We start from the raw sequence: 22,885 nt of genomic DNA, 5'->3' as shown, positions 1-22,885 counted from the left end.
AAGCTATCTAAGGATGGTACTATAGAACGCCACCTCAAGGTAGGCCTAGTGGCGCCATCTCTTGGTCAGGCCGGAAACTTATCAATCCACCCTCGTACAGTGTAGAATGGTATTCTGAATTTCCAATGATTAAAAAATGACGTAGTATTTTGATTTACTGTGATGTACGCAATTCTGATTTCAAAGTATTCAAAATAAATTTAAAGCGTATATTTTATGTACAATATGCTGCGACAATTTACGTAGGTATTATAATTTCCAGATTACGCAGATTTCCATATACAAATTGCTAAATTACCAGCGCAGTACATATACATTAAATGTTTAAGTTGATAAGTAATTTCGAATCCGTATCCCTCACCAACCACTGTATGCCAAGAAGCTCCAAATCTTTTATCCATCGTTTCTTTGATCATACGAGAAACACTTTCGTAGTTATCAGTGTATTTTTCTGCTGCAGTTACACACAATTCCATTACCTCTTGCTTCATTTCGTCAGTCATATCACATTTCTAGAAAATAATTGAATAACATTAAAAAAACTTAGGTAATTTCAATATAATTAGGGACATCCCCTTGTGAGAAATGCCAAATGAAATAAGTACAGGCATATCATTTTTATTGTGTTTGTGGCCAACCTAGATACCCAGCAAAAACGTATTGGTACGAATTAAATTGAAAGGACCAAAAAACCTCGAAAATCCTACTTTGCGACAATGAAGCATTGGGCAAGTGTATCATGCGTGTAGATTAGTGAAGAAGGTATATCAATTTGTTATCTTTTCATATGTACAAATACGGTGCAATAGTTTGAACCCCACGAATTCACTTCAATGCGTCAGCACGCAAACTCTTCAACATTGATTAATGTCTCTGAATTTGCGAGTGTAAGATACACACTCAAATTCACCCCATTTCGTCATGACGAATTTCATCAAGTGTTGATATATAGAGTGTGTTGATTTCAAATCGTATAAATAATTTGAAATCTACGATTTGAAATCAATAAATATCAACGATCGAAGAAAGGATTGATTTGTTTCATCAAATCATTTTACAACTATATAGAATGTTATGCGTAATATGAAAACCAACGTGTGGGGCATATAGAATTTAATCTAAATGTTCAGTATATTGTACCGTAGCTCCATGGTAATATTCTGGACTTATACAGGAGGGATCACTGGGTGAAGCATTTTTTTTACTAATTTTCTTTTAAATTGACCTTGACCACGCATTTATATAAAGATATAAGAATGAAAACTGTATACAGACCATATGAAGTTGGCATTTTGTTACATTTAAAATTACATATTCAAGGTGTCAACTTCAAATGGTCATTATACAGTTGCTATTTTTATGTAACGAGAAAAAATCTGGTTACGTTTTTCGATAGAAATGGTCAGGAAAAGTCAGAATTCGTGATAAAATGTTCTGAAATCATCAGAAATTAGGTTTGAAGCATAATCCTTTTATTAGGCTTTCAAAAATGGAATTTCATAAAACCTAATTCTTTTTTATATTTTCCAGATTCTTTATGTTATTTAATTAATTATACTTACTTATTCACATTCTTTTTTATTTATATTTAGTTATTATTGATACTGATATACTAAATGACTCTGAAGGTGAATCTCAAAATGTTGTCCGTTGTGACATATCTCTTTGTTATTACGAGATCAATCTATATTTATTGCAATTTTAAGCTCTTTAAGAAAACTGTTTGGTATCTGAAATGTTTGAAACCCGTAGATGTGTGGATTAACATAGCTTCAAAAATAATCAGACTGGTCAGGAATGATCCGGATGTTCAGTAATCGTGAGAAGTTCTGACCATTTGTAACAATTCCTAACTTTTGGTTTAGTAGGGCTTTAAGCAGTAATTATATATAAAGATTTAAGCTGCTCACACGCGCGCTCGTCAACTGATTTCAATTAGATTGTTTATTTATTAATAATGCTTTTAAAGTATAGGTGTAATGAATGTCATAATTTATATTTTCCTTACCAATAAAAAATGACTAGAAAATCTCTAAAGAACTTGAGTTTCACAAGGAGAACGCCTGATTGTTCAAACTCAAATCGAGGTCGCATGAGCATAATTAAAAAAAATTGATTGATTCTGATTCCACACGTGTCACGGTTTTTTTGTAAGTAGTGCCCAGTTTTGACATTAATAATTTTTGAAAATTGTGGCTACCTTCACTGATTCACTGGTATGAGTCACGCAACCCGTCTCTTATCCAGCGGCGCCAATGTGACCATATGTGACGTGCGCCGAAGAAAAGGGACTTACTCTAACAAAATCGAAATCAAGGTTTTTACCAATTTTGATAGTTTTTGAGGTGCTCTTTTTAATTAAACCATCGGGAAAAATTTTCGAGCGTTATTATTGCTAATAATTGAGTTGTTTTTCTTCTTTTGGCTCTCTATACGAAAGTTTTTATTGGCCTTATGTCTGATGAGTGAACCTCCCTTGCTGTATAAAGCTTCTATCTATCTGGCCATGGCTAGTAATTTAGTATGTGACAGATGACTCCATGATCCATAGAGTATAAAAAACCCACTGATGGTAGGATATAAGATCTACTATCGGCGAAAAAACTATAGGCATCTGCCTTTGAAGCTTATCAACTCAGTCAAAAAAAATGCTAGTGAAACAAAAAAACAGTCATTTAAAAGCTGAAAGTGTTCTACGTTAATGAGCTTGAAGACGTTTATGTAAAAAAAATTTTTGTGCTTAGCAGACTGGAAAATGCAAAAAAAAAGTAAGAATTTTTGGATACATTTAAGAACAGTCAAGTTTAGAGCATTATTTCTTATACAAGGGGCGGTGGAAAAAATTTGAAAAATTCGGGAGTATGAGGAAAACGGTTGTGAACCAGTTGCAGTTGAGAAATTTAAAAAATAATAGAAATTGTTGCTTAAAAGTACAAAAATGTGAAACTATATTATCTTCAGTTCTAATACAGATATTAAAGCGATTCAAACTGCAAACTATAATGCATAGGTTCTGTATTTATTTTCAAACACCCGGAAGGATGTGTTAGTCTTCTTTTTTGTGAAAATCGCGATATTTTTAGACATTTTTTTTGTTGGAAAACAAGTGACAGAAAGCAGGGGGGGCTCTTTTTTTGTTTTACTGCCGACCGCTGGTGCCATTCTTCGGCCCCTAGTTCTGAATGCTTAGATGGCACCTGCCCACGGGTCAAACAAAGGGACCAGCGGTCGGCAGTAAAAAACGCCCCCCCCCCCTGCTTTCTGTCTCTTGTTTTCCAAGAAAAAAATGTCTAGAAATATCGCGATTTTTACAAAAAATAAGACTAACACATCCTTACAGGCGATTGAAAATAAATACAGAGCCTATGTATTAAAGTTTGCAGTTTGAATCGCTTTAATATCTGTATTAGTACTGAAGATAATATAGTTGCACATTATTGTATTTTTAAGCAACAATTTTTTATTATTTTTTAAATTTCTCAACTGCAACTGGTTCACAACAGTTTTTCTCACACTCCCGAATTTTTTCAAATTTCTTCCATCGCCCCTTGTATAAGAAATAATGCTCTAGACTTGACTGTCCTTAAATGTACCAAAAAATCCTTACTTTTTTTACATTTATCTGTCAGTTTATCACAACAATTTTTTACAAAAACGTCTTCAAGCTCATTAACGTAGGACACTTTCAGCTTTTAAATGACTATTTTTTTGTTTCGCTAGCATTTTTTTTGACTGAGTTGATAAGCTTTAAAGGTAGATGCCTATAGTTTTCTGGCCGATAGTAGGTGTATTGAACCAGTCTGCGGACGTGTACATGAGAACGCACCACGAGTCGTCGATGTGCAGCTTTAGAAAGCCACTGCCGGCCATCACTCAACTGCGCATGCCGCGGCGACGCTTACAAAAATGAAATGTGGTTTAAATAAGCCTGGATCAGACAATATAGTTATGCCTCTGTTTTAATATTTAGATGTTAGTGATTTTCCTTGACTTTTTGTTAATATTTACATAGTACTAGATTAATATATTACACTAGCTCAAAAAACGTGCTATTAGAGCTGTTATCATACTGGAAGGGTTATAAAGTAAGGATTCCATATTATAAGCCAAATTGTATAGATCAGAATATAGAATTTGATAATTTAGTTGCACGCCATTCTCTATAGCCCTTTTGGCTAAACTATCAGCTATCCCATTCCCGGTGATTTCCTTATGCCCGGGAATCCAGACTAGTTTAATATCCAGCTATAAGATTGTTCAAGATATACTCTATGGCCTCACAAAATGCAATAGCTTCTGCGGTTAAAAGAGAAGCCTCTGGTATAATTTGATAACTAGTTTGTAAATTACATTGTGAAGAAAAGACAGATACACCAACCGGGGTTTCTTCAACTTTAGAACCATTAGTAAAGAAGAAAATTCTGTCATACGTGGCTTTGGAGAAAAGTCGGTTAAAGTCATTGTTCGGAGATCTACTGTTCTGTAAGATTCTACCTATTTTTATGTCTATGGACGGTCGTGAGAACTGTATATTGTAGTCAAATACGAAATTTAAAGGGGTTGCTGAGCGATAAATAAGAGATTGATAGTCTTTCAGTTGAGGTTATGTTTGAAAGTAGCATACGATAGTAGAAAGAGAAAACCTTTTTTAATGTTCATTGGGACAAAATTTTCTAAAACGTAAGAGACTAAGTTTTGCAGTAGATCGTGCACCAGGTGTCCAAAAACAGAGAATGATCTGAGAAGGTAACTGTCCGTTATTAGTCGAAATCTATTGAAGAGTGAGAATTCTTCTAGTTCGGCTTGCATAACGTGAATAGGCGAAAGCGCTACGGGCGAGTGAGTTAAAAAGAATGCGTAAGGTTTTAAGACGGCAACCCCACCAAGTGCCTCTTAAACATTTTAGAACATTTAGAACTTTATTTCCTCTTTCCAGTAAACGATTATTATGAGTTTCCCACGAAAGATTGCTGTTAAACATGATTCCCAAGAATAGAGCCTCTTGTCTTGGAAGAAGCTGATGGTTATCCAGAACTAAGCATGTGTTATCCGGGTTTATCTTTGAATTTCAAAAAATTATAAATTGGGTCATTTTTGGTGAGATTGAGAAACCCCTGTTCCTTAGATAATTATTTAAGCGATTAAGGCTATATTACAGAACCTCAACGCATTCTCCTAAGGAGTTTGCAGTAACGTATAATGCAATATCTACCGCGTATTCAAGGATTTTACATAGACTATGTAAGATCTTATTTAGACCTATATTGTAAATTGTGTATAAGTAAGGACTTGTAATACAACCTTGGGCCAAGCCTTTTTTAAAGTAAAGGGACCTCTATTGTTACCAATAATTCTAAAGGACACTTGTTTTTTGTAGTATGGTTGTAAATAAATTTACAGATTTTCCTGGGAATCCCTAGCTGAATCATGTCTTTGGCCAAAATTCCTGGAACAACATCGTTGAAAGCTCCTTTGATATCTAGGAAGAGACAAGCAGAATAGGTATCCATTGCCATGGCTGTATGAAGCTCTGTGGATAAAATGGCTAAGCTATCGGCGCAGGATCGACCTTTTCTGAAACCAAATTGTGTTGGGGGGAGTACGTTATTGTGTTCTAGCCAACTGGTTAGACGTGTTAAAATCAATTTTTCCATCAATTTAAGGAAGCAAGAAGCCAACTAAACCGGTCTAAATTTGCCTCCGCCCTTTGGTAGGGGGAAGATTAGAAATTCCTTCGATTATCCGGAAATAGGCCCTCATCTAATATAAAGTTATATTTCAGTAAAATACATTCGAATGTGGAGTTTGATAAATTTTGAAGTACTTTAAAGCTTATCGTGTCAAGACCAGGAGAAGACTTGGTTTTCCCTGGAAGCATTCATTCTGTTATTGTTATCTCGATTTACCTTATTACTCTCCTCTAACTGAGCATGTTTTTCGCGAATTTGACCGAAATTACGTTTTTTTGAGAGGTTAGGATCGTTGTTAGATTTGAGGTTATGATGGAATTGCACTTTCGTATTGGAGACTGGATTGAGATTGAAAGCCATTTCCTGAAAGAGGTTAGTAAGAGAACAGTTCAGGATTTCGGAATCAAGTGTTTCCTGATTATTTGGCATTTTAGTAAATGGATCACCGGGATCACCGGTATCACCGTAGAACTGTACATCCTCCATGTCCACCTAGGTTTGAAGAATAATTTCTGGTTTGGAATTCGTCACAATAGAAGCAAAACACTTGCCCTATAGGGCGAATAACTTTAAAGTCGCCAGAAAAGTGTCGTTAAGTGAACCTCTCGCTTCGGTAGCTACGTCGCAACTCAATAATTGAGTTTGTAGGTACCCGAGTAATGGGGCTTTGGCTCGAGAGCTCGAGATTCCGTGAAAAATCTCCCACCACTCACCATACTATCTACGCCTCTCATCTATACCGCGTCCGTGAGCCGCGTCCACGACCTATCTCCTTCCGTTAGAATGTCGTGGTAAGTGGAGAGGGAAGATTTCGTGAGTCTTCCCTCTCTCCTAAAAGTCCTGGCTATCGGATCGACTTCAAACGCTCATCCTGAAAAATCTCACTTTTTAGAGTAAGCCCCCTTTCTTCGGCGCACGTGATGTATGACTTCCATTCCTTACAATCTTTCAGCCTACATTTTTTTTACAAAATCTTATCCTTATTATTTACAGTTATTTACAAATATTTACATAAAATCTTATATCTAGAACCTTATTTCTATTTGAACAAATAAACGAAAGTGAGTGTGCAAACAAATAATATTTATCCTAATTTTACATTTTTAGGCAAACTTTTAGGTGTCTGAAATCATCGAATCCCGTAGATTCTGAATTTTCAACTCTTGAATCTGTATATCCAGCATTGAAAGTAATTGTTTTTAATTCTTAAATCTTTTCGGTTGGCCTACATGTGGTCCTAGCCGATAAACTACTTGATAGGATGTGAATTAGCATATATTCAGAAATAGTCAGACTCATCACAAATGGTCAGGGTGTTGAGAAATCGCTAGAACTTCTGACCATTTGTGAAGATTCTTCACTTATTTTAGTAGGGTACTTGCCGGCAAAGGGTTCCTTTTTTCATAATCAGGCAAATATTACAAATTGAAACAAAGTATACAGTGCGCTCAGAGTGCTAAGAGTGCGGCCCTTTTGTTGTTTCATATGAAATAATATATTCTCGAATTTAATGCCTGTTAAGTGTTCAACTATTTTATACAATTCACATAAGCCTTGAATCGCAAAAATGTGTACATTCCAAATATCCTATTTTCAAAACGTTAAATGCAAATTTAAAAAAAAATTTTAGATTCTGACGTGCACATGGACGAAGGACCACTGCTTTACATGGTCAGTCAACTTGAGCCTATTTATGGCTGTATTTCAGTTTTAGCTATTCTCTAGCTCACGACTCAGGTATACATAGTTCCTCTAATAGGTTTTGGTGTCTAAGCTCCAGGAGGCTCCATTTAAGAGCTTCAAATAAAAAAACAACTTTTTTTCTTAATTTTGAAATATTGAAAAATATTTGATATATATTAAAAATTTGTCATAAGGACAACCACAGGATCTCGCCGGAAGCGGGTGCTAATCTGAAAAGTTGCACCCGCTCTCAGCGAAATCGCGGTAAAATATAAGCCAAAGCCACGTCTCACGGCTCACGTCTCGACTGGTGCCTAAAATTCGATAACGAACATGGTTCGCTTCTCGAAGTCAAGAAGAACCATGTCTGGCCTCGAGTGTATAACAGAAACAATAGTCGAGAATATAAAGTTCCAGTATATGCGGCACTTCCCATTCTCGACAATTGACTCGATTTCCCTAGGAGAATTTAGAGGAGCGATATTAAGGTCAATGCCGTAGAAGCGACAGAGATGGAAATAAAGCAATCTTAGTGCCGCATTGTGCCTTTGGATGTAGGTCGTTCCCGCATGAGTTAGACAACCAGATAGTATGTGAGCTAAATGCTCGGGGTGTGCATGGCACGCCCTGCAGCTATCATCGGGAATGTCTTGGCTTAAAATGTGGCGACGGTATGTTAAGGTGCAAATGACAACGTCTTGGCATGCCAAAATGAAACCCTCCATACCAGGCTCAAATCCGCGCGATTTAAGGAAAGCAAACGTTAGCTCACACGACATTGACTGATCCTACACATTTATGTGGAAGATACCGTGCATCCTCTTATCGAGGAGCTGTTCATGAAAGTTTTTCTCTTGTCCTTTCTTAATCCAAGCTTTCAGGAGTAAGTACTTGAGATAGATAAGATTTGGTGCATTTTGCTCACCCCTAATACTGAAGTTAAGTCCGAGTGTTTCAGCAGCCTCCTCCGCTGCTTTGTACAGAAACGCTCCTTTGCCCACTTCTTTGTACTTCCTGACCATTTTCAGAAGAGGATCTCTTTCATTTGCGACTCTATGTGATGTACCTAGAATAATCCTACTCTGAAGACATTCAAGACTCAATATTTCGCGACCACCTTGACGGCGTGAGATGTACAGTCGCGGAACAGAAGATTTCAGATGCATTCTTTTCTTCATGTGCATAACCTTTCTTGTCCCGATATCAAGGGATCTGAGCTCGTTCTTCGTCCATGGAACCACTCCAAATCAACAGAGTACTACCGGGACGGCAAGTATGTTCGTTGCAGATACATTGTACCTCGCCGACAATTCGGAAGACCCAGTTCTCTTGAAATGTTTACAATACATCATGAATTGTTCTGTATTTCTTCAAGTATTTTATATTCTCTGAACTCCCCTGAATTATTCTGAATTCTCTGATAACATTTACATTTTCTGAAATATTTTGTTTTCTATTCATTATTTTGTATTCTCTGCATTATTTTCAATATCTGAATTACTTTGAATTCAGTGAATTGTGAATTTTTTGTATTTTTTTCAAATTATATAAATTCTTTTGAATTCTGTGAATTGATTTGAACACTGAATCCTTTTGCACTCTATGATTTCTTTAAAAATATAGAATAGATATAAAGGAGTTCAAACTAACTCGAAGGGCATTCTAATGGTTAAAATGATGAAAAAAATTTTTTTAATTCAGTGATATCGCGGGAATTCAACAAATCCAGAACCGTTTGAATAATACAGAAAAGCTTAAAACATTTAAGAGAAGAATTAGAAGAAATTAGAAGAAATAAGAAAATTACAGACAAATTTAGACTGAATTTATCGAATTCTCGCGATATCATTGAAGAATATAAAGGATTCACAATATTTTAGGAAATTAAAAAAATTACAGAGAACTCAAAAGTTTTAAAATCCAGAAGAATTAAGGAAATGATTTTACACGAAATTCAGAGAAATCGGAAAATTCAAATGAATTTAGACCATTCATAAGAGATCAAAAGAATTCACTAAATTCAAATTTTTAAGAGAATTCGACGTGTATTCAGCGTGTATTATAATGATTTTAATGAAGAATTTATAGAATTAAGAAGAGTTTATAGAATTCAGAAGAATTAACAAAGTGCAAAATAATTCACAAAATTCCAAAGAAAGTAAAGAATTTAAAAGAGAACCGAGAGTTTAAAATAGTTCTGCAATTGAGAAGAAATAAAACAATTCGGAAAAATGCAGAGAATTTCGTATAGAATTCAAAGAATGGAAAATGCAAAGGACTTAGACGAATTCAAAACTATGCATGTTGTATTGTAAAGGTCTCAAGAGAAAAAAAATTCAAAGGAGCAAAATTCTAAGAATTCATTTGGATTCGAAGATTCACTTGAATTCTACAGAATTCAAACTACTCGAAGGAAGTTAAAATAATTAAAAATGTAATCTAAAGAAAAAGATCTTTCCTAAGATGCAATATCTCGTCGCTCAGTTGCCGTGTGAAGTTGCATCCATGACATTGACAACCTCTTACGAATTTGAAATTACACGGCCTCAGCTTCTTTGCGCACACACGCTCATCAGTGATGAATAGATTGTCTTCCATTTAACGCGTGCTTCTGATTGGTTAATCCTCAATGGCTAATTGCTCCTTAATTATTAACTTTACAACAAATCTTAATTATTATTTTCGAATCCATTTTTTACGAGAAATTCAAAAATACAAAAATGTAGCTTGAGTACCGGGACAACCTGTATATATAAATAAGTTGTCACAAATTGTTATATACATGTAACTATATTAGCAAAAACTAGTGTGAAAAGGGATTAGCTTTATGAGGACATTATTACAGCAAAACCTTTTTAAACTGCCTTTCGTTTTTGGAAATCCTCAAGGTTGAACCGCCATAAATTAAAACATAAAAGAGGACACAAATCACTGCACCAATCTCCAGAGACGAAGTTATTAAAACAGAGACTCACAATTAACTGACATTTTTATAACCCGGCCTGACATTTTTGCCAGAGATATTCTTAGGATGTTCTTTCGGTAGGGTCAAACGTCATATCTTTTAAAATGAAGCCGAACTCTAATTGCCGATGCACGTATGCTATATTTGTAACCATAATTATTTTTTCCATGTGAAGGGCTGATTTTTTTTAAATTGTTATGCCAATTAATAATGTAAAAGGAATTAAAATTCAGATAATGCGTTATTGATAGATGATACAAAATTTGCACGCATCAGCCTATATCCCTATCTGCTCCAAACGACTTGAAATTACTTACCCTATCCGTTAATAAGCGTTAAATTCAGAAAAATTAATAATTTGTATTCCAATGAATACGCGATTTTTCCTTCGTCTAAAAATCCCCCAACGGGGACAGAAAAAGTGCAAATCCTATTTCTCTAAATCGACTTAGTAAAACTTAAAGAAAGCATTTATCTAACTTATTTTTCATTATTAAATCTTTTTATAACTCATAAATTCGAAAATATTCAAAATTATTTATATTTTAATCATTTATTTAAACGTTTAAAAAAGTGCATCAAATAAATCTATTTAAGTGAGTGAATTATAATAATTTTAACTTAGAGAGGCGGACTTGAAGTAATTAAAATTAAATTTTCAAAACTTATATTCCACAGGAAGGAATTAGAACAATTTATTACATATATTTTGTGAACTTATTAGAAGGAATTGAATAATCTCAAAAGTTGAATACTTTTGGGAAATAGAAGACATCTCTGTGAGGTTATCTGTCGGTATTTTTACAAGGAATTAAATATATTGAAAACACGTTCTCTTTTAGGAAATAGGAACCTATGCAGCGGCCACTATGGAAATAGAAATAAATTAGTTTCTGAGATATCCTATTTTTATAGTGACATTTTAGACATATGGAAAAATCGCGCATTCAAAATAATTGAATAATCCTCACTTTTACGCTGAAATCTGTAAATATTAATTTTTATCTATTCAACGCTTATTACCGGGCTGGTCGCTGAGAACGAATTTGAAGCAGTGGCGTAACTTCCTTACCGCAAAACCCCACATTGCGGGGGGCCTCGTTCTGTGAGAGGACCCCTTACGGCCAGTAGCAAAATTATATATTAATTTCAATTTTATAAATTCATGTGCATTTTTAAATAACTATTTATTTGAATTATAGAAATTGGAAGAAATATATGAACAATTTTTTAATTATTTCAACAAATTTAATTTGTTTTTCTTTCACCGACAATATTTTAAAACCGCATTTTATCAATTAAACTTAATATTCTATTATTATAGGGAGTAGTAAATTCGGCTAAAAGCTTTATAGCAATATTTATACAATTAATTTTTTTTCTTTGCACATTTCTTGTAAATTGGGCATGGATTGCTTACGATTAAATATAGTTTAAACATTGAGAAGCCTTTTTAAACCAAATTTACTACTAGAAATCATTCAATCAATATATATATTTCAGTACCATTCAACGGATTTAAAAAATGTTTAATTTTAAGAGAATACTTCAAACGTTTTTAGAAAATTACATAAGATTTCAAAAATGACCAGAAACAAATCTCGAAGATTTAAAGACAATTTTAGCGGTAATTTAAATTAGTTTGAAAGATATTTCCAAATTTTTAAATTTTTAAATAGATAAACAAACACTTTAGTACTTTGAAAGATTTCTAAAAATTTATTAAATATTAAAATTTTTTAAGGTTTGAATGGTCCTAACAATCTTCAAAACTGGTTTACATTTTCCCTAAAATTGTGCAATCTCTTCTCAAATAAACAAATTTAATTTAAAATTGTCTAGATTCTTTTTTAACATACCTGAAATATTCCGAAATCTTCTCAGCTAATGAAAAAACGTAACCTTATGGATTATTGCAGCTACAAGCAGCTATAATTAAAAAAAATCTGCCCGCTGTGCGGGCACACTGTGGTCACGCGCTGCGCGCGCGGCTCGCGCGTTTGGGCGCGCAACTGTTGGTCCTCGCGTTACGCGCTCGGTGTTGTATTTATCCCGCGCTTCGCGCTCGATTATGTATTTACCTCGCGCTACGCCCTCGGTCTTTATATTTTCGCACATTCTTGCACAAACATTTTTAAATTAAGACTCAAAACATCCACCACTGTAATCTTGTAATTATGAATTTTCTGTAATTAATTTTTTTTTTAATTTACAACTGTAATTTTGTGATTTTGAACTCTCTTTTGTTAAAGCTCTTTTGGCTTTAACGAACACATTCTCATCACGTATCATTAAAATTCATAATATGCATAAAAATTGAATCATGCTAATTCTTATTACCTTGTTTTTATAATTTTCTTATTTTTAATGTTGTTTTTTACGATTAAATAAAAACTACTGCGCATCTGCACAGGGTCTAATACAAAAACTTACATGGGGTCCTATATAGTGTCCTATATAGGAGCCTATGTCTTCTTTCGTCTTTTCTGTGCTTTTTCCAAAAAGTTCATTTTTGCATTTTTTATCTTATGTTTTACGATTAAAAGAAGATCTACTCATCTAAAATGATTAATAATACATTCATAGATCTTTTTAGGCGAAAAACTTTTGTCTGGTAATTTAAATTCATACCTTGTGTCGTTTTTTTAAACAAATTTAATATTTTTATTTTAAATCATATTTTTTACGACTAAAGCAAAAACTGCGTGTCCTATCAAAAATTATAGCTCTTTTTTGGATGAACAATTTTTGTCTCATTCTTTTTCGTAGCTTAGTTCGAAAAGTGATTCATTATAAATTTGTAGTTCTTTCCAGGGCGCGCAATTTGAGCTTTTTCATTTTTTTCGTATCTTGCAAAATGGCTGGCTAACGAACTTGACCTTTAGTTTAGGACACTAAACGAGTGTACCAAAGGGCAATCTAATATATTACTTTTTTCAAAAGTCATCGTGGTCACAGACAGACAGACATACAGACAGACATATTCGTAAAAATATGTTTTTCGGATTCAGAGGGTCTCAAAACGTATAAATTTGACAAAAACTGGGGGGGGGGGGTCAAATTTTACATAAATCTAATACCTTTTCTGATGAGAATGTAGTAATGCAAACAAGTTTGCACTTTCGACAAAATCAAATGCGAAATACGAGATACATAGTGAGAAGGTGTTCGTTAAAGCTGAAGGAGGTTCGACAAAAGAGGATTCTCAATCACCAAATAGAAGTTATCGATGTTTTGACCTTTCATTTTTTAAAAATTGCGTACAAATGTAGGGTAAACACAAATACTAGCCACGCACACAGAGCGCTATAAGAACGTGCCCGCAAAGCGGGCAGATTTTTCTTTACCATATATATTTTTTAATCAGATTTTATAACAAACTTCTTGATGTTTTTGGTTAAAGAAACTTTTTTTAAAATTTGTCTTGTCTTTCGTGTCCTTTTTCCAAAAGTTTATTCTAAAAATTAAATTTTTTTATTTTCAACCTTATTTTTTACGATTGAAAGAAAATCTACTTGTCCTATTTAAAAATGATAAATAACAAATTTATATATCTTCTTGGGTGAACAACTTTTGTCTTTTAATTTTAGTGCATGCCTTGTGTCGTTTTACAAAAAATATTTATTTAAAAAAATGTATTAAAATAATTTAATTTTTTTATTTTAAAGGTTATATCTTACGATTAAAGAAAAAACTAAATGTCCTCTAAAAAATTATTCCTGAAAAACTTGAATGAGTGTATTTATTTTTTTTCATAGCTTACGTTGTTTGTCAAAAAATTAATCTTTTTAGTTTAAATCATTTACGAATAAACAAAAACTGCGCATCCTATAAAACAGTAATACAAAACATTTGTAGTCTTTTTTTGGATAAACAAGTTTTTTTTGTAGCTTATGTCGTTAGTCCAAAAATTTAATTTATTTTAAATTTTTAATATTTTTTTTAACGACGAAAAACATAAACTACGCGTCCTATCGAAAAGTGATTGCTAAAAAATTTGTAGATCTTTTCAGGGCGCGTCATTTTAGTTAATTCAATTTTTTCGTATCTTGCATAGTTTGACCAAAAAACGGACTTTTTGAATTTTTCATTATTTTGTGTACGATAAAATTCTAAATTTTCGACCAAATCAAAAAATTTGTTATGATAATTCTGTAGGGTTTTCAAAAATGAACGTTTTTTTCTCTCTTGACTTTTGTTCATATCATGCGTTGTTTGGCTTAAAATGTTCATTTTAGTTTGTGTTTTGGATTTAAAAAATGCTCTAATTCTGGTAATTTTCTTTTAATTGAAAAAAGTCATAAGAATAAAGTGTTTGAGTTTCTGAGTAGTATAAATAACAGCACATAGAACTTTAAAATCTTGAAAAAATGTGGTTTTTAAGATTTTTGGTGTGATGAAATTTTGAATTTTCAACTTTTCGTCCAAAACAGAAAAGTTGATATGATAATCTTATAGGGCTTTCAAAAATCAACGTTTTTCTTCTCTTGACTTTTTTTCATATGATTTCAGTTTGGTTTAAATGTTCATTTTAGTTTGTTTTTTTTTTATTTTGAAAATGCTCAACTCTGATAATTTACTTTTTACAGAAAAAGTCATTAGGATAAATTGTTTAAGTTTCTAAGTACGATAAATAACAGTTCATAAAATTTTGAAATCCTGAAAAAAATTTGGTTTTAAAAAGTTAAGGTACGATCAAATTTTGAATTTTCAACTTTTCGACCAAAATAAAAAATTTTTATTATGACGACGTTTCAGGGCTTTTAAAAATCAACGATTTTCTTCTCATGACTTTTTTTCATGGCATGCGTTGTTTGGCTTGAAATGTTCATTTTAGTTTTTTTTTTTTATTTTTAAAATGCTCTAACTCTGATAATTTTTTTTTATAGAAAAAAGTCATTAAGATAAATTGTTGGGGCTTCTGAGTACTATGAATTACTCTTCATAGAATTTTGAAATCTTGACAAAATTTGGTCTTAAAATTTTGAAAACGTGCTCACAAACTTGTTCCTTCTTTTTAGGCCTTAAAAAAGTGTGCCAAAGCAGAATCCAATCTGATTAATTTTTTGAAAGTTATCGTGCCTACAGAATAGACTACAGACAGACAGCTAAAAACCTTTGTAAAAATCGTTTTTTCTGACTCAGTGGGTTTTGAAACGTGAAGATTTAATGAAAACCGACAAAGTGAAATTTTACATAAAAACAATACCTTCTCATTGAGTGAGAATGTAAAAATATGGTAAGGTTTGAATTTATAATCATGCGCACAATGCTTTCCAATATACTAAGTGAAGTAAATGTATTATCAAAATTGCTTCAAGCAGAGAATATAGATTTAAGTAGTGCACTTAAAATCTCAAACATGGCAAGGAAACATTCGAAAAAGTACAGATTTGAGTATGAAAAATGTAAAGAAGAAGCTACACAAATATCACAAAAATGAGGTGTTGAAACAGTCTTTGTAGAAAAACGGAAACCAAAGTGTATGAAGCATTTTGATATTGGTGAAGAATTTTTTTTTAATCAATGTCTTTAATCACACCATAAGGTGTCTAAGGTCTAATTAGACATTGTGAGTGCATAGTTTGTAAAGAAATTACAGATTCGAAATCGTGAGGATTTTACATGGGAATTCCTCTTGAAAGTCATCAACTTTATCCCATTTTTAAATAGTAACGGGTCCAATGAGACGTTAACAGTAAAAGATGTTTTCCGCTCTTTACTCATTAAATACAGCTTTATGGAAGGCGATTTTTCAGAAAGTAATCCCTCAAGAATTTATTTAAGTCTGCATGTTACAATATAGCAACTTGCGAAAGGACGTTCAGCAAATTAAAAATCATGAAATCCTATTTACGGAATAGAATGCATCGAAGTCGATTCTTAAATCGATCTCTGCTGACAATCGAACTTAATGATACAAGGTAATTGGATATCAAAATTGATATTAGTAAGTTTATCAAGCTACACTTATACGCTTTATGGTTTTTAATTTTATAAGAGGGGTCAAAATTTCCAACTTCCAGGTGGCTAAGCCAGTTTTGCGCACCGCACGTAAAAATAGTGTTTTTATTTTCATGATACCATTTGGAATTTAGCACAGAAGAAACTAGGGTTTCAATGAAAGTTGCGGCTGATGGCTATTGGAAAAGTGTCCAAAAACTGAAGAAATTTGTAAGCACTAGAATTTTGCCACTAAGATTTGATAAATCGGGATTAATATTTTAAAAAGGCACTTCAAAAATGTTTTGGACCCCGGAAAGCGTTTTGCGGTTATAAGGCATTGACTAAGTTTCTGTTTTTTCAAAATAAAAGTATATCTTCTAAATTTGAGAGTGAACAAGTATTTCCATGATGTGAAGTGGGAAGAAAACCGAGACTTTTTCTTCTTTAGCACTGCAAGAGATCAGTCAATTAGTCTATGTGTGGAGACTAATCTCATAGCGGTAAATGCCGGACCTATTTGGCCAAGGCTATGATGGCATGGGCCTTTGCATCAGTTTGACTAGATGGAGTATTAAGAAGTAACCTATAGGGATATAAGTTTTACAAGAAGATAGATAGTTATTGCAAAAAAGGCGAGTAGGATTTTTAAAGAATCATACAACAAAGATAATTTTTAGAACAGTAAATTGTAAGTTTTTAAAAATTACAAAAAATAATGTTATTTTACTTGATGTATAAATGAAAAAGGGTTCAGCTGAATATAGTGCAAGGCGTTAATTTTATATGAGAGAGGATTCAAGGTTTCTTCCGAATTCTGTGTAACTGGGTCTAGATAAAATGACGATTGATCTTCTGTAATATAAATTGATCTCTCTAGAATCCGAAACCTTCTTCCAAACCTCCAAAGCATTGTTTATATGTGGAGGGAGGATCACAGACAAAACATCTGTGTTTGGGAGTTTAATATTTTGCAAATTACCATATATTGTGGCAATCTTGGCAAGGTCATCAGCGTTTTCATTGCCTTGAATGCCCTGATGGCCAGGGATCCAGATCAGGAAAGTTTCAAGCTCTTCAAATTTCGCAGTGAAAAGAAGGTTCAGGATTTTATGAGTTAGATAGATGTAGTAAAACTAGCATTAAACTTTTAAAAAGCTTCTAAAACGCTTTTTGAATCAGAGAAAATTACAGAGAAAGACAAATTATTGTCTATAATAGTCTGAATTGCCTTACTAATTACCAATGCTTCTGCTGTAAAAATAGAAGCATGTTCCGTAAATTTTAAATTTTATTGCCCACAATCCGTCAAAAATCCTATGTCGAGAACAGAAGTCTTGGAAAAAAAATGATGAAAATCAAAACTAAAATCGTACCCTGTTTGCCATTGTAGAAGTTAAAGTATAATCAAATTTTTGATGACGGGAAATAATAAAATAATGGAAGGATGCTTTTTGGAAAATTTTATAAAATTAATTGTATTGATATAATTAAAGCAGTTGGTATACTTCACATGCTCGCAAACTCTGCCACCTTAAAAAAAATGAAAACTACCCTGAGAAAAAATGCCTTTTCTATACTCCTTGTAGCAGGATTGGATAAGTGAGACGTTTAAAAAACCAACGTAAATTAAAAATGAAAATTTTTTTTTTAATTAGCTAAAACCAGAAATGAATTTCGGGAACATAAAAGTGACAAAATTTAATTCGGTAATAGAAAAAAAATTACAGAAAATTAAAATAAAAAGTACGAGAACTAGAAAAGAAAGAGGCGTCAGTCACAGAAATTGACGCGCGAAACCACAATTTGAGAAGTTGCTCAAACAACCCCAAGCTTTCTCGCCCTCATTGGATACTTTCGTTACATGGTCAGGCCACGCATATCGGCAGTAGTAAAAAGCCAGACGATCACTTGAGTAAACGTGCCGGTTTTTAATCAGACATAGGAACTCCTAAGCTAGACCGTAAAAAATACAAAAATCGAATGCATTTAAGATCTGGAAGAATAAAATTGATTCCGAAAATGTCAAATCCAGTATAGAAAGTAAAAGATAGTAGAGAAAATAATGTAATTCGGGAAATTATAATTGAAGAAAATAACGCACAAGCAAATGCGAGCAATTTAGAAAACGAAAATATTGATATTTAATCGGTCGAAAACGAAAAGAGAAGCGAAGAATTAGCAAGAAATTAAAATTTTTAATCTGTAAAGGTTAGGAAAGAATTAGAATGGGGGGCGGTACAACCAAATCAAGCGATGGGTGCAATCCCAAGAACGAAAAATCAAACACTAACGTAGGCAGAAAGTACCCCACATAGACATGAAATTCGCATACTGTCTCCCAATACCGAGAATACTTTAGATAATTGGAGAATAGATACTGAGAATAGTAGCACTTTAGAAATTAATGAATTAAAAAAGAGTGAAATAGATACAGAAATTGAAGACAAGAGAAAAGAACTCAAAAGATTAGAAATAGACAGGAAACGATCAGAATCGAGTAGGCTGAACGAGAAGAAAAACTTAGAAAGGAGAAAGAAAGAACAGATAAAGAGCAGAGAAAGCAAAATTATGTCGCGAAAGGCTACGAATTATGATATAAAGGTAAGAAAGAAAAAACGCGAAAATCAATTATGAAACTTTTGAAATCGAGTCGTTTTTAAAACTTAATAATGAATTTTGGTATGGTGTAGAAGAATTTATTAATTTTGAAGAAAATAAAAGCGATAAAATGGGAATGAAAAAACTTTCCGAAGAAATAAAAATTTTAAATGATAGAATAGATAGAAATTTATATATAGAACAAAATTTATTCAATCAAAGCAGTAAGTCACGAAATATACAAAGTACGATTCATTTTGAAGAAACAAATTTAGAATTCAAGGAGCAAGGCGACGGATACTTCTTACTGAAAGCGGTTCAAAGACAGTCAATTATGAGAAAATCTAATTTGCCTCAATATGCCAACAGGCTTGCAAGGTAGAATAGATAAAAGTAGAGACGCCGACAGAAAAAGAGAGGAGATAATATTACATAATTCCCTTGAAATTCCGGCAACCCTGTTTTCTATCGAAATGATTCAGACCCCTTTTCAAAAAAAGTCAAACTGACCCGTTAAATTTAAAAATAATACTGAAAATAGTCCGAGTTATTTCTTGAATAATTTAATTAGGTTCAAAATAGGGTGCAATATTAACGAGGTAAACATTTTATAAAATTTAGACGCAGGCTTTGAAGAGGAAGCATCCCTCACAGAAATAGGATATACCGGGATATCCCATTTGATCCCATTTATCTCCCATGTTGTCCCAAGTATATCCCAGGGATAACCCGTCAGATATCCCTCAAGGTGGAAATTTTGATATTTCAGGGAGGACCCACGGATATCCTTGGGTTATACCTGGGGTATCCAAATTTCCGCCTTGAGGGATATCCGACGGATTATGTCTAGGATATATTTGGGACAACATGGGAGATAAATGGGATCAAATGGAATATCACGGTATATCCTATTTCTGTGAGGGTTTAAATTGGTACCAAGTTAATCGAGATAATTGGGGAAATTTGGTCCAATTTATCGAAACATTTAAAGATGCATATTTAAATAAAAGATACTCAGAAATCATAAAAAATAAATTAAAATTTTGTAACCAGAAAAAAATCAATATATTCACGCAGTCTTGACAGAAACTAAACAATTATTCGAAAATTTAATGCCACGTCCGAGTTTAGAATGGCCGATAAGTTTTGCAATTGGAGAACAATTTCGAAAAAGCAATAAAACAGTATCAAACTAAGGAGAAGGAATAGGTAAAAAATTGAACAAAAACTTCGAAGGACCATTTTTCTTTAAAGCAAAAATTTTACTAACAATTTACGAAATTAAAACAAAAAATGGTAAATCATTAGATAATTTGAACATTGAAGATATTAAAAAATTGAATACATTTAAAAAGACAAGAAAAAACAGGAAAACCTTTATTTACATAAAATGGATCTGAGATTGATCCTTAAATGCAGAGACTTCTCCGTTGAGTTGTTTGGGAGAGGTGAACTCCTCAACCACACTTGCGGGGCATGGAACCTCTAACGCCATCAACCTTCAATTTACGAAAGGCAGGAAATAAAAATGAAAATAAGGGAAGAGTAAGAAAAGAAAAAGAACGACGAGCTAGAGAAAAAATGCAAGAGGAAATTAGGAAGATCGAGGAGTCAGAATTGAAAAAGATAAGGGGAGGCGATAGGGAGGAAGGACGAGACATAGAAAACGCCAGGGCAAGGAACATGCAAAAAAGGCACAATACAAATGTAGAAAGAATAGTGACGCGGGAAAGATTAAATCAAGGATTGTTTCAAAAGCAGACTGGGAAGGAATTATGGCATGGAAGAAAGAAGAAGAGAAAGTCAGAAGGAAGGAAATGGAGGAGAGGATTAATGAAGTTGAAAAAACAACTGAAAAAACAAGAATAAGAGTGGCGAAAGAAGAAAAATAATTAATAATACAATTTTCTACAATACGGCTATAAAAGGCCAAGATACAATTTCAATTAAAATAATAAAGTAGAATATAGATATAGGTTATTTTACCGCAAGAAGAACCAAAAAACAGGACTTCAGAAGAAGTTACTTACTGGGAAGGAGAATAACTAAAATAAATCAAATTTTAAGAATATTTAAAAATATACTCCAAATCAAGACCTCAGATTTGTTTTATTGTTGTTATTTCCCTTAAAATAGGATAAGAAAAAGCAGAATTAAAAGAAAGATAGTAGTTTAATATTCAGCAAAGAGGATAACATTCAGCAAAGAGGAACTGGCACAACTAAAAAGGAAGAAAATAGAAAATAATACTGAAGACAAGGAAAAACAGATTAATGAGGAAGTAGATGATTCGTATATACAAGAAGATGTAACCGATGAGGAAGATGGTTTTACCTTTAACATGGAATTGGAAATGTGCGAGGCAATCCTAAAAAATTACCTTGTCCCAAAAGAAATGGGGGGGGGAGGTTATAAAAAGTTATAATCACCCCATAATGAGACGACCCTGCGAACCCAGGACTAGGAGTAGTGAGAAAACCGCTTCCTAGTCCTAATAGCCTAAACCTGGGCACTTAGAAGCCAGTCTTGTGCTCAGTCCGAGCGAAACCGGACGATAATTGTTACGCCTCCGAAACGGGTCTCAACCCCTTTGGACAACGAGGCCATCCAGTAGTTCTGAACTCACCGGCAACCACCAAAAAAAAACCCTCCCGTCAACAAAGTCCGACGAAACTTACACTCAGGGATAACCGACGAGATTCAACATAGATCGTGGGCCAGCAGGTCCTACTAGCCAATTGTAAGTTGGTTTAAATAAACCCTTTTTGTTTTATATCGCCTCCCATTATTGACTACACCAGCTTCTCGACTTTCGAATCCAAATCCTTTCCCTGAATTTGCGAGATCCCTCACACTATTGCACCTTTTTTGGAGAATATACCCCGATAATTCCATTGAAGAATATTTAAGGGATTATTCTTAGGCATGGTTAAGGGTTAATCTGTTCAGGAGCAGCTTCAGGAGGTAGAGAGAAATTTTCAGATTCGCAAGGAGCGGTAAGTGTACCAGCTTGGTTTAATATGGCTAACAAAGGAGCCATTTAGGTGCAGAGTTGCGTCATGAAGGACATCATTTTTGTAAGAGTTTGTACCAACTGATGTATATAGATAGGAAAGAAAGTAGTTGGGCTGGGAGTGCTTGAGGTTGTTTCAAATGAGGAGGAAGAAGCGGTGATAATCTCTACCCTAATTTGTAGTGGAACCTTTGAATTATTTAAATTCGACAATAAAGAATTGGAACGTTCGACCAATTAAAGTTAGGTGAGCAGCCAGAAGTATCCGAATCAGATTTCTCAATCAGCGAATTGAAATTGAATGATGAATTCTTTGATTGCGCTCGTTTTTTCTCGGTATAACATAAGCGGATGAGCTTGGTAATCCTTCCGTCAAATCATTGACAGAAGGATTTTATTTTGGTCCCGAGAGTTGGAGTTTATGAGATGAGATAAGTCACGCTTCTAGCTTCTCTGTCAGAGGTTGGGTTCGGAAACGCTTGTTGAGGGCTTAAGGACTTTCGGGATTTGAAGTTCACTTTTTCTCTAATTTAAAAAATATTCTGTAAAGGTATTCATACTATTCAAACAGACTAACAATTTATCCTCATGACTCTTTTTTATAAAATCAAAATATACCAGAATTATAGCATTTACAAAATTACAAAAGACACACGAAAATGAACATTTTAATCCAAATAACGCACGATATGAAAAAAAGTCAAGAGAAGAAATATATTATTTTTTGAATGCCCTACAAGAATATCATAACACCTTTTTAAATTTTTTTGAAAAATTTAAATATAAAATTTTGACAGCATACAAAAATAATGGAAGACCAAAAATTACATTTTTGCATTCATCTATTTCATAGTGTTTCAAAGATTCTCAATTATGTAAATGTTTTAAATATATATAAAAATTTGTCATAAGGACAACCGCAGGATTTCGCCGGGAGCGGGTGCTAATCTGAAAAATTGCACCCGCTTCCAGCGAAATCGCGGTAAAATT

At 33.3% G+C, this 22,885-nt stretch overlaps 1 protein-coding gene across 1 annotated transcript in view; it reads right to left on the bottom strand.

Moving 5' to 3' along the window:
* Positions 1-225: 225 nt before the first annotated feature.
* The window catches only part of LOC117176067 (dynein light chain 4, axonemal-like), a 111,073-nt gene continuing 88,413 nt past the window's right edge, over positions 226-22,885 (bottom strand). Inside the window, exon 2 of the mRNA XM_033366077.1 lies at positions 226-512. Coding sequence (XP_033221968.1) covers positions 264-512 — 249 coding nt within the window. The 3' untranslated portion in view covers positions 226-263. The remainder of the gene's footprint in view (positions 513-22,885) is intronic.

The sequence above is a fragment of the Belonocnema kinseyi genome, chromosome 1 (assembly GCF_010883055.1).
Source record: "Belonocnema kinseyi isolate 2016_QV_RU_SX_M_011 chromosome 1, B_treatae_v1, whole genome shotgun sequence".
Lineage (NCBI taxonomy): Eukaryota > Metazoa > Arthropoda > Insecta > Hymenoptera > Cynipidae > Belonocnema > Belonocnema kinseyi.
This window is presented reverse-complemented; position numbering and strand designations above follow the sequence as displayed.